Genomic DNA, 13,071 nt, shown 5'->3' on the forward strand with positions numbered 1-13,071 from the left:
TGTCCATTCCCTAGTTGATCTGAAAGCACATAGCCCCGGCTTTTTTGTCGACCCTATCCCTGGCCAGGAAATGGCCCAGATGCCTAAGTAAGGGCCTCCTCTCTCTTTATGTATCCTTGGACTTCTGCTAAAGAAATTGGCCTTTATATCCCAACCCTACTCCACACACACAAACACACACACACAAACACACACATACATGCACACAAACACATACACACATGCACAGCTTAAGGCAAGAGTTTAAAACATGAAATTATGCCAAGGTTGAAGAGGAAAATTTTAATATAATTTGTAATTAACATTGTTATCATCATAACATTTACTGACTTAAAAAAGTAAAGCATGTACATGGAAAAAAATTGTCATGTTATAGAAGTAAATAAAGGTAGTTTCTTCTCAGTGACCTTGTGTCTCACTCTCTGGGGATTAACATTGTTAATAGTTGGATGTTTCTTCCAAAACTTGTGTGTGTGCATGTACTTGTACATTCACATATATGTGTAGAAGTATCACACATGTAATTTCTTATATGATAGATTGTATACATATGTGTGTGCTTGCTGTTTTATTCCTAACTTTGAAAGAATTAGAAGGCTTCCTTAGTTCATCATGGTAGTTACCATGGTAACTTCTTCTCTTAGAGGAGAAGTAACTACCGTGGTAGTTCAAATGATAGTTCTCCATCAAGTCCATGAGCAAGCCTGATTCCTGAAGGGACAGGACACTGGGATGTTGGGAATGTCTGCTGAGCAGGAGCTGGTCCTCTCTGGCAATCTGCAGATGTATTTCTGCCCTCCTAGTCTCGCTCAGAAGATTGTGGCGACCTACCGCCTGTGCTCAGAGCAGCTGTCCTCACAGCATCACTATGACTACGGCATGCGGGCAGTCAAGTCTGTGCTCACGGCTGCTGGCAACCTGAAGCTCAAGTATCCTGAAGAGAATGAGAGTGTTCTGTTGCTCCGGGCCTTGCTTGATGTTAATCTGGCCAAGTTCTTGGCTCAAGATGTCCCTCTGTTTCAGGTATGCAGTGCTTTGGGACCTCGGCCAAGCACTGAGACTCAGTTTCTAAAGGCGAACTATTTGTCTGGCACTTTCTCCATCTCCAACCAGCAACCCCTACCACCAGACACCCTCCCTCGAAGTTAGATAATAATAGTGATAGCACTAGCCCTGTCTAGTTCCTGATTTTAATAAAAATGGTTTCACTGATAGAATAATAGCTGCCATTGGGTTTGGGTAGGTTTTTTTTTTTAACCAAATGTAGTTTTCTTTTGTAATTATTTTAATGCCTCTCTTCCTTATCAGACTGTGAGTTCCATAAAGACAGAAATCATGACTATCTTATTCATTCCCAGTACATTAATTGTCAAACAATACAGACTTATTAAATATTTATTGCCTTGTAAAAATTTTTTGGGAGGGAAATCATGTCTTACAGATAGTGTTGGACTTTGTATTTGTTGATGAGTTTTGGCATAGAAAAATGAGGTTTGGAATTTTAAAAAGATTTCTGCTGTCTATAAATCTCATTTTCAGAAAATATTGAGGTCATACCTCTGACAATTCATCCTTTCCACTTTCTCTCAAATTCTTGTTAACAGGGAATTATATCAGATTTGTTTCCTGGAGTTGTTCTTCCAAAGCCAGACTATGAAGTTTTTATGGAGGTACTGAATGAAAACATCAAAAAGATGAAACTCCAACCAGTACCTTGGTTTATTGCGAAAATTATCCAGGTTAGTTCCCTGTGTCCATATAGGAATGTACCTGGTTTATGTACACTGAAGTCAGGAATTGGAATTGTGGTAGACTGGAACTGAATGACAGCGATCAGAGGTGCCTAGATACAGATGGGGGTGCCTTCGGGTCTCATTTCTAGGAGGTGAAGTTGAAATCCAATGTTTTTCCTCTGACCATCTTCCATGGGGTACCTTTTTTTTTTTTTTTTTAATTTGGGGATGAAACAAAACATTTGAGGGTGTTGGGCTTGAACTAGTCAGGACTTTCTCAGTTTCCAGTGATAGAAACCCACCTCAAACCATCTTGGTCAACAAGAGGGAATCTGTTCATTTACCTAACTTAAAAAGCCCAGGTGTATTTGACCTCAGACACTCAGATCTCAGATCTCAGATCTGAAAACCTTTCTCTTCATCTCTGGGCTGTCTCTGAGTTACAACTTCATTTTTGGTTGGGTCCCAGCAGCCTCAGTTTCAGATTGTCCCAGGGTCAAGCCCAGAAGGAAAAAGAGCATTGCTCTCCAAATTGCTTCAGCATAAAGTCTCAGTATTAGCTTTGAAGTGTGCTTTACTTTGAAGTAAAGTCACATGACCACCCCAGAACCAATTACCGGGAAGATCATTTATATTTTACAGATAAGTCTTTTTTTTTTTTAAGATTTTATTTATTTATTCATGAGAGACACAGAGAGAGAAAGAGAGAAAGGCAGAGACACAGGCAGAGGGAGAAGCAGGCTTCATGCAGGGAGACTGACGTGGGCCTCAATCCCGGGTGTCCAGGATCAGGCCCTGGGCTGAAGGCAGTGCTAAACCGCTGAGCCACTCAGGCTGCCCTACAGCTAAGTCTTTTAAGTCAGACAGTCTTCTGTCCAAATCCTGGCTCTGCTACTGATAAGCATGGGCAAGTTACTTAACCTCTCTTGGGCTCAGTATTCATTCCCACCACTAGATGCTAGTAAGTAATACCTGAGTGGATTAAATGAAATAATCTAGGTAAATCCCTTGATACTTAGCACATTGGTAGGTACAGAGCAAATAAGAGTACCCATTTCTTAAATAATACGGAACCTAAAAATGTATGTATTTATCCAAAAGATATTTACTTATTTGAGAGAGATAGAAAGAGTGAGAGAGAGAGAGAGAGTGTGTGTGTGTGTGAGGGGGTGGAGGGGCAGAGAGAATCTTAGGCAGGCTCCATGCCCAGTGTGGAGCCAGATGCAGGTCTCAATCTCACAACCCTGAGATCATGACCTGAACTTAAATCAGGAGTCAGACGCTTATCCAACTGAGCCACCCAGGTGCCCCTATCCAAGAGATATTTAGACTATAGATCATAAAAAAGGCTACAGTTCATCAGAGGTAGAAGTGACTGTGGGAATCCCCGTTTCAGTCCCTCATTCCCCATTGACTTCTGACTAGCTTGAAGTTCTGGGAGGTCTGCAATGATTAACTGCTTAAATGTCTCCTCCCAGATCTACGAGATGATGCTGGTAAGACATGGCTATATGATTGTTGGAGACCCCATGGGCGGCAAGACCTGTGCTTATAAAGTCTTGGCTGCAGCTCTGGGTGATTTATACGAAGGTAAAGCCCATATCCCTGGCTTCATGGGAGCATAGGACTTCCCCCTAGGTTGGCTCGCTCCATGGAGATAATGCCAGGCTGTTAGTTTTGCCATCCCTGGATTGTAACATCAGAGCCAGAAATAGAACATGGTACACAGATGTCTGCAAGCAGAAAATAAAGGTGGGGGTGGGGGAGCTTTAACAGGGATTTTATGTGCATCTTATTAAGTGGAGGAATTTTCGCTTATTTCTCACATGCTGAATAATAGCTTCTCCAAAGACTTTTTTTCTTAAGATTTTATGTATTTATTCATGAGAGACAGAGAGAGAAAGGCAGAGACACAGACAGAGGGAGAAGCAGGCTCCATGCAGGGAGCCTGATATGAGACTCGATCCTGGGTCTCCAGGATCACACCCTGGGCCCAAGGCAGGCGCTAAACTGCTGAGCCATCCGGGGATTCCCCTCCAAAGACTTTCCAATGAGAGAGAAACTCCTGCCACTGTCCTAAACAAATTATCCTGAAAGCCAATTATTGCATGGTTTCTTTTCTTCTCCTTTTTTCTTTTCATCATTTCTTCCCCTCTCTTCCCTTCCTTTCCCTTTTCCTTTTTTCTCCCTCCCTCCTTCCACCCCTTTCCTCCTTCCTCCCATTTGATGTAGAAGATAAAACCTCAGGCTTTTTTTTTTTTCTTTTTTAAAGATGTTATTTATTTATTCATGAGAGACACAGAGAGAGAGGGAAGCAGAGACACAGGCAGAGGGAGAAGCAGGCTCCCTGGGGTGGGGAGCCCAATGCAGGACTCAATTCTAGGACCCTGGGATCATGCCCTGAGCTGAAAGCAGACACTCAATCACTGAGCCACCCAGGGATCCCAAAACCTCAGACTTTTGAATCAGAGCCAGATCTTGGACAAATGACTAAAGCTCTCTTAGCTTCTGTTCCCCACGTGTGAAATGGGATTGTTGTGAGAATTAAATGAGATTATGCAGGAAAATAACCTAGCACAGTTCCTGCTTGACAAATGAAAGCTATGTGTATTGCCAGAGCAACAATTTTGAAGTTTTTTCCTTCATAAAAAAGCAAGCCTGTGTTTTTGTTTATTTTTTTATTTTTTTAAAGATTTTATTTATTTATTCATGTGAGACGGGGGGGGGGGGGGAGGCAGAGACACAGGCAGAGGGAGAAGTAGACTCCATGCAGGGTGCCTGACATGGGACTCGATCCCCGGTCTCCAGGATCACACTCTGGGCTGAAGGCGGCACTAAACCGCTGAGCCACCCAGGCTGCCCCTGTTTGTTTATTTTTTTAAAGATTTATTGATTTATTTTAGAGAGTGAGAGAGTAGAGGGGAGAGGCAGAGAGAGAGAGAAATCCAAGCAGACTCAGTGCTCTTGACTTAGTACTGGATCTTAAGACCTTGAGATCATGACCTGAGCTGAAACAAGAGTCAGATGCTCAACCAGCTGTGCCACCCGGGCACCCCACAAGCCAGCAGTTTTGAAAAGCAATGCCTTATATTTACACAATTCCTTCCAGTACTTCATCTTAACATGTTTTTTCTAACAATATTTGTTGACTTGAGTTGCTGTTGGATTTTTGAGGTTTTTTGTTTTGGAGACTAATGTGGCCTACGAACTAATTAGGGAGTTTCAAACTTCATATTCTGGTCATGTGAACACAGTTTAGGAAACTAAATGAAGAGAAAAGAGGCTTCCCTATTACTTTTGCCTTGGGATTCTGCAGAAATGGTTCTTTATTTAGTTCATGGTTCAGGCACTCCAACTTTTCCTTACTCTGAAGAATCATGTACAAGTGTGGTTATTTTCAACTCTTTTATCAGGTGCACTTGATGTGCCATCTATTAGCCTGTGTTGGATCCTAGTACTCTCATGGTGTGACTGTCTCAGAGGCCACTTGCTGAACAACTAAGAAGAGGTTTCAGGACTAAACTAGTCCTTCAGATAGAGGTGGGGGTGGGGGAGTAATGAGTATTTTCTAGAATCTTTTACATGTAAGCTGTTATCTCAAGTCAAAGCCAAGGTTCTTAGGGTAGTTGTGACAGCCAGGTACATAAAGACATCTGGTAGCACGGACCTCCCTCTCTCCCTTACTACTTGAGTTCATTTCAGCCCAAGCAGATTTCTTTAGATCTTTAGCATATTTGCCCTGTTTGAAATGAGACCCAAGAAAATATGCTGGGACACTAATGGGCATAATAACCTACATTTAAGTCATTGCACATCCAGATATCCTGATCTTTATAATGACTGAGTACGAATTTTATAAGGACTCTCCTAGGATGGCATATTCTTGACGGTTGGTCAGTCTGAGATGGCATTACCTCTTGTCTAATGTTCTGGTCTTGCCAGAACCTGTGTAACTCATGTTGGACCTTCTTGCCCAGCCAACCAGATGGACGAATTTGCTGTGGAGTACAGGATCATCAACCCCAAGGCCATCACCATGGGGCAGCTCTATGGGTGCTTTGACCCAGTGAGCCATGAATGGACAGATGGTATCCTTGCCAATGCTTTCCGGGAGCAAGCGTCTTCAATGTCTGATGAACGCAAGTGGATTATATTTGATGGGCCAGTAGATGCTGTTTGGATTGAAAATATGAACACAGTTCTGGATGACAATAAAAAGGTACTACTTAGTGTCCTATCACTGTTACATAGGTATGGTATAAATTCTCTTATTCAAGTAATTGACCAAAACTATATAATGCATACATTTATTGCAGTAAGAATAAATGCCCCACAAGAAAGTAACAGCTTATGAATTACGCTTCTGTTTGTACTTGTAGTTGGTAAGCTTTGTATGTTTAGGGATAATGTTGCATTGTAGTTAAAAGCCTAGGTATTGATATCATATTGAATCACCAGCTCTAGAATTGAGCTGTTGGACCTCAATTTCCTCATTTGTTAAAAGGTAGTAACAGAATAGGGATATTGGCAATTAAACAAGTAGCACATACATTGTGCCTGATATGTGGAATGTGTTTTGGTTATCCATTGCTGTATACTTAGAGACTTAAAACAGCCATTTACTTTGCTCATAATATTGTGGATTATAAAGTTTGGAAGGGCTCAGCTGGGTTTCCATGTGCCTTGGGTGTCTCACTTAGTGAGCTTGGAACAGTGGCACTTCTTACATGGTAGTTAATTTTCCAAAAGGCAGGAAGTGACAGCTTCCAGAAAATTAAGAGCTGTAGTTGGAACTGGCATATAGCATCACTTTTTCTCAATTCTATGAGTCTAAGAAGTCACAGGGCCTGCCCAGATTCAAGGGAGTGGGGAGAGAGGCTCCACTTCTTGATGGAGCAGGGCAAGGCCACTTTGCAAAAACACACATGGGATGGAAGCTGTCACTGCAACAGTCTTTGGAAAATATATTCTGCCACAGTAAGCATAGCACCTAAAGAGCTTGGACTCTGGAGCTGGATAGCCTGAGTTCAAACTCTGCACTGCCACCTCCAGCTGGATGAACCAAGGCAAGCTATTCAGTTTCATCATCTGTAAAATGGGAACAATAGTGTCCACATCATAGTGTTAATCAGGAAGATGAGATAAGATAATATTCCCCAGGTGCTTTTAATAGCACCTGACATATAACAAGTGTTATCTTACTGTATGTTAAAATAAAATTAAATTAATCATCATTTTTAAGGAAGAGTTTCTACACTGAATATACACGATTATCAAATCAAAATATGCTTTCCTAGTGCATTAAAATTTCACAAGACTGTGAGTGAGTCATGCTCAACAATGGAAGACCTAATTATCCAAATTACACACACATGCTAATTATAGCACGTGCATAACTTTGATTACATAACATATAAAAATAGAAATGTTTTATTACATGATATAGGGTATGTTATATAAACTAATTGTACAAATGTACTATTGGTCTTAAGATAATTATAAAGAATCAATAATCAGTGAATTTTCTGATGACTCTTCTCTGGGTGTAAATCAAACTAGTGTCAGAGGTATCAGTGTCTTTTACTTTTCTTAATATTCAGAGATGACACTGCTGGTGGTGTCAGCCCCATAACAGCTATGACCTTCCTGGGGATACATGCAGTGACCTGCTTCCAGGTGTGTTTTATGTGGGCCAGGTAATGTAAGGACTTGTTTAGTACAACTTTGGATGAGCAGCAGGGAGTGATAGGGTTTTCTTTTTGCCCCTGAGAGACCAAAGCCTCACGTAATCTTATGACTTAACTATCTCACTTAAACCCATGTTGGCAAATGGGAAGCAGCACTACTATCTTTGTACATACTCAGAGGCTGCCCTATGTACTCACACTACTTTCTATGGGGACATACCTACTAACCACTAGGACTTCTGATGGCCTTTCCTTCCATCCCAGAAAGGATTTGTGGAAATGCTCTTGTCCCTCTAGCCCTGCACCAGTTCATGAGGGATTCCAAAAGGAGTCTTTCATGGGAAACAAGCAAATAAAACAGGAGGAAGGTATGAGTTAAGTTCTATGTTAAACACTGAGTAAGAACTATGAAACTTGCTATAGTCTGATAACTTCTCAATCTTCCATCTGCACAGAGATTTTTGTCTGTTTTATCCTACGCACCTGTGCCTGATGCATAGTTGGTACTCAAGAAATATTTGTTGAATGAACTTCAACCATCTCTGTCTGCCCTGAGGCCTTTCACTTGCGGATGGAATCTAACCCCTTTGCCTGACTTTCCCACCTCTGCTTTGTACTTTCAGCTATGTTTAATGAGTGGAGAAATTATCCAGATGAGCCCTAAGATGAGTCTGATCTTTGAGCCAGCAGATCTGGAGCAGGCCTCTCCAGCCACTGTGAGCAGGTCAGTGAGCCTTACACTGGTATCCTGAGGGTTGTGTGGCCTCACTGACCCTAAAAACCCACAAATGTGATTAAGTGGATCACCGACATTATTTGTTGTCCCTCTGATTTATCCTAAACCCAGTCTTCAACCCATGGTGCTGGTAGGAATCTAAAATTGGACATGTACTTTGGAAAGGAGTTTGATATGATCTTCTAAGATTGAAACTTCACATGTGTCATGACCAGCAATTCTACTTCTAATAAACTTTTGCCCGTGTACAATAAAATTCATCTACAGGAATTCTCAGAGTGGCATAATTAACAATAACAAACACTTGGAAGCAACCCAAATGCCCATTAACAGGAATGAATTAATGTAATCAAGTCAAAAATTGTAATTTTTTATCATTTTATTTTATTTTTGTTCCATAATGATAAGTGTACTCTTTAATCCTCATCTCCTATCTCACCCATACCCCACCCACCTCCCCTCTGGTAACCATTACTTTGTTCTCTATAGTTAAGAGTCTGTTTCTTGGTTTGCCTCTCTCTTTTTCTTATTTCCTTTGTGCATTTGTTTCTTAAATTCCACATATGAGTGAAATTATATGGTATTTGTCCTTCTCTGACTGACTTATTTCATTTAGCATAATATTCTCTAGCTCTGTCCTTGTTGTTGCAAGTGGCAAGATTTCATTCTTTTTATGGCCAAGTAATATTCTGCTTTATAGAAATATCACATCTTTATCTATTTATCTATGGATTGCTTCCATAATATGGTTATTGTAAATAATGCTGAAATAAACATAGAGGTACATGTATCCCTTTGAATGAATGTTTCTGTAGCAAATTATAATATTTATATATCACTCAAAATAAATGAATTGTGCTGACGTGGAACCCAATGGATAAATCTTATTAAATACAGTAAGTATAAAATCTTAGCAATATTATGTATGAAGTAAGCCCACAATATTACATACAGCATGATGTCTTCCTTTAAACTGCTAAAAACAACTAAAATAAATATATATGCATTTTAGGAACATATGTAAGAAAGAAATCAATCAATAAATGGGTAACCATGATATCCAAGAGACTGTGTTTCCTCAGGTAGGGAAAGCCAGACGTATAGGGTAAGGGAGACCATTGGGGTTAGATGAAGATTATTGTCAAGATCCAAGCTTCTGTCTGGGTGGTGGGTTCATGAGCACTCACTACATTATTGAAAACAACTAAGAAAGGCCATGCATGGGCTAATGTTAGTGTGCTAAGGATGATAAGTAATCCAATCCTGTGTGCCTGAAGTTCATAAAACAATAAAAATCAGTCCACATTCCAAAAAGCAATGTCAGGGAGTAGAAAGAGCAGTGGCAAGTCAGACCAACTTGGGCTCCCACCCTGGCCATGCCAATGTCTAGCTGTGATACCTCTTTGAAGTCACTCAGCCTCTCTGAGCCACACTCTCCTCATATCTAAAATGTGACCATTAAGAAGAATATTTAGAGATAAAGACCATTAGGATGTAGCATAGTGCCTAACGTGCAGTAGATAATAAATAGCAGCCATATTAGTAACAAACAAGAGAGTACCTAGACATAATAGAATGGGGAAAAACACAAAACATTTACTACATAAAGGATCAGTACATGCTAATAGTAATGTTAATAATAGTTTACATGGATTAAGAGTTTTCTTAATCCGGAAATGGTGCTGAATTATTATTTTCTTATTTAACCATTACAATAGCCTTATGAACTATGTATTTTTTTTAAGATTTCTTGATTTACAACAAAGATGTAGAATTTCAGAGACAATAAGGAAATATTGCCCAAGGTTACTCAGATAGTCGAATCTGGAGCTGGGATTTAGACCCAGGGCACTCTAACTCCCAAGCCCCAGCTATTATCACTGGCTTTCAGCCTTTCCTGACAAAATCTGGGACCCTTCCCTTTGGGCTGGAGCTGGTGAGGATCTGTGTCCCAATCCAAACTCCAGCCTCTTACTTTACCGTGACTGCCTGCATTTACCTCACAACTGTCTGCTTGGGAACCTGGATGTGGATCAGGCTGGTCCTCTCTTTGTGCCTGCCAGGTGTGGGATGATCTACATGGAGCCCCATCAACTAGGCTGGAAGCCCTTGAAGGACTCATACATGGACACCCTTCCCACTAGCCTCACTGAAGAGCATAAGGAATTGGTGAGACCATCACATTTCTTTACTTCCCTCCTTCCCTGTCTCCATATTCCTCATTACTAATACCTTCTACACACATCTTCATCTAGATGTCATGCCCTTTCCCATTGCCCTACTTGCAGAAATATCTCTAGAAATTGCTCTAGAATAGGCCAGATTAGAAAGAACTATGCTCCTCTCTGAACTGCTACTCCCCATCCTGGTGACCTTTACTCTGTATCTTCCATAGCTAGGCACCTGGAACCAGTGTAGAAAAGCTTGTATTGCAGCTACTAAAAGTGTCTATACCTGTTTTCCCTTCCTAAAAAATAAGTGAACATGTAGGTTAGGTGGGTACCCGAGCACAGTCTCAGACTAGGGAAGCAGAACCCAGGCTTTTGGTGTCTCCTGTTTTTCCCTGTGTTAGTAGAGTTCCCTAGGAAAGGTTCCCACTGAAGAAGTCAAGAAAGGTATAGTTAGGTTCTCTTCCCACTGCAGAAACACTCTGGTGAGCTATGTAGAATGGCCATTCCTGTCCCATTTATGTACATGTACAATGTATATAATGTAATTGCATACATTTATACAGATACATGTCCACATGCACACCCAGAGACGAGTCTACATACCTGCACCAGAAGCCTTCAGGGACTCCTTAAGTGTCCTTAGTTCGAAGTCTAGCTTCTTAACAAGACCTCTGAGGCTACGATCTGGCCCTGCCTGCCTTTCCAACCTCATCACCTGCCTTCTTCCTCAGCTTGTTACCCTGCAGCCCTTGCATTTTGTTCTCATTCCTAGAAGACCCCAGGTTTCATCCCCTCAAGGCTTTTGCACCTTTTCTTCCTCTTCCTGAAAATATCCCATTTTATCTTGTGAGGGATAATTCTCCTTTATTATCCTGGTCTCAACATAAAGGTCTCCTACTCTTAGAAGCCTTCCCTGACCATCCTACTAAGCCCTTCCTGTTATTCCCCATTGTAACACCTTTATTTGTCTCCTGCTGGTACTTTTCATGAGTTTAAGTACTTTATTTCCTTGACTGTTTATTTATTGTTTGTATGCCGCTCAGTAATCTCCACGAGGGCAGAGATCTTGTATATCTTGTCAGTTGTTTATCCTCAGCACCTACAACATGGCAGTGAGCAGATGCTCAATAAATATTTATTGGCTGGATGAATATACCACATATCCATGTACACATGTATCATTCATTCATACATCATTCATTCATGTATATTCTATACATTTATAATATAGATATGTATGCACACATATACATATCTATTAATGCATTTATTTAGTGATGACCTGCCTACTTCTAAAAAAAAATGACAAGATAATTTACAGTGACAGCCACATATAACAAAAATGAAAAAAAAACTCAAATGAGAGGAGAAAGGAGGAATTTTTAAAAAAGAGTAGCTGGGGTGGGTAGCAGAGACAAGAATCATTATACCCACAAGTGAATACATACAAAGAATTACTGAAAATGAGCCCCAAACTTAGCTCTGTGCTTCTTCTTTTTGTTTTTTGGGGTTTTTTAGATTTTATTTATTTATTCATGAGAGACACAGAGAAAGAGAGGCAGAGACAGGCAGAGGGAGAAGCAGGCTCCATGCAAGGAGCCCGACGCGGGACTCGATCCTGGATCTCCAGGATCACACCCTGGGTTGAAGGCGGTGCTAAACCGCTGAGCCACCGAGGCTGCCCAACTCTGCTTCTTATGGCTACTTTATACAGGAGTCCAACCTTACAAATGCAGAACAGTCATTTGAAAATATTGTTTAGAGTTCCTAACATTTTTTGTACAAGCAAGTCAGATACCCAGTCTGGGTCCTAAAATTATTTTGTAGCTGACCCACAGTAGCTCCAAGTATCCCTGAGTATCTAGCTCTGGGGTGTGAAACAGGGATGGCATTGTGGGCTGCACAGCCTGTCCATTAAGTAGGAAGCTAGTCAGGAGCTTTGGTGTCTGTAATCTTTTTTCCCCATACACCCATTCTCAAAAATAATCAGCAACTCTACCAGCATCTCCAGCCTTCCAGAGGTATACTGAGGCATTGATCTTAACGTTCATTTTTTGATAACATGTCTTCAAATTTCACTTCTACCTTCAGGTCAATGATATGTTTATGTGGCTTGTCCAGCCCTGCCTAGAATTTATTCGACTTCAGTGTAAATTTGTGGTCCAAACATCTCCTGTCCACCTTGCCTTCTCAATGATGAGACTGTATTCCTCCCTGCTTGGTATGTGCTACCTAATATTCTTAAGCCAAATGAAAGTGGAGTATGTGTGGGATATTTTTTCTTCTCCCCATCTCTTCTATTCCCCTTACCATGAGTCACAATGAGACCAGAATTTTGGTCTAGAATAAGCAAGCGTTCGGAGTATAGCCAGTAGAGTTTAGTGGAAGAGTCCATGTGTTTTGGTTTACCCTTAATCTGGATTAATTTCCTGAGTATTTTTATGCAAATTACCTCATCTTTTCCTCTCTTAGTTTCCTCATCTACACAATGGGAGTAATAACTTTTGTCCATCTTTACCTAACTAGAATATCCTGGAGGGAAACAAATTTAGATGATAGTGTGAATGTATCTGAGAAAAAAATTCAAAGTCCTGAAAAAAATAAGTCCACAAATTTTCCCATGCTAAAAAAAATTTACAAAAATCTGAATTCACTAATTACATGGTTACACTGTTAAGAGAGCTGATCACATCAGTCTACAAAACTAGAGAACCTTCTCTAGGACATGGCAAGCACATAAATCC

General features: G+C 40.7%; 1 protein-coding gene across 3 annotated transcripts in view; it reads left to right on the top strand.

The window, feature by feature from the left end:
- Positions 1 to 13,071, top strand: part of DNAH3 (dynein axonemal heavy chain 3) — a 171,507-nt gene that overhangs the window by 84,836 nt on the left and 73,600 nt on the right. For all 3 annotated transcript variants that reach the window (XM_038540141.1, XM_038540140.1, XM_038540142.1), the window contains 7 exons: positions 804 to 1,023; positions 1,605 to 1,739; positions 3,212 to 3,323; positions 5,711 to 5,952; positions 8,044 to 8,144; positions 10,220 to 10,325; positions 12,419 to 12,548. In XM_038540141.1, coding sequence (XP_038396069.1) covers positions 804 to 1,023; positions 1,605 to 1,739; positions 3,212 to 3,323; positions 5,711 to 5,952; positions 8,044 to 8,144; positions 10,220 to 10,325; positions 12,419 to 12,548 — 1,046 coding nt within the window. The remainder of the gene's footprint in view (positions 1 to 803; positions 1,024 to 1,604; positions 1,740 to 3,211; positions 3,324 to 5,710; positions 5,953 to 8,043; positions 8,145 to 10,219; positions 10,326 to 12,418; positions 12,549 to 13,071) is intronic.

This window comes from Canis lupus, chromosome 6 (genome assembly GCF_011100685.1).
Source record: "Canis lupus familiaris isolate Mischka breed German Shepherd chromosome 6, alternate assembly UU_Cfam_GSD_1.0, whole genome shotgun sequence".
Classification (NCBI taxonomy): domain Eukaryota; kingdom Metazoa; phylum Chordata; class Mammalia; order Carnivora; family Canidae; genus Canis; species Canis lupus.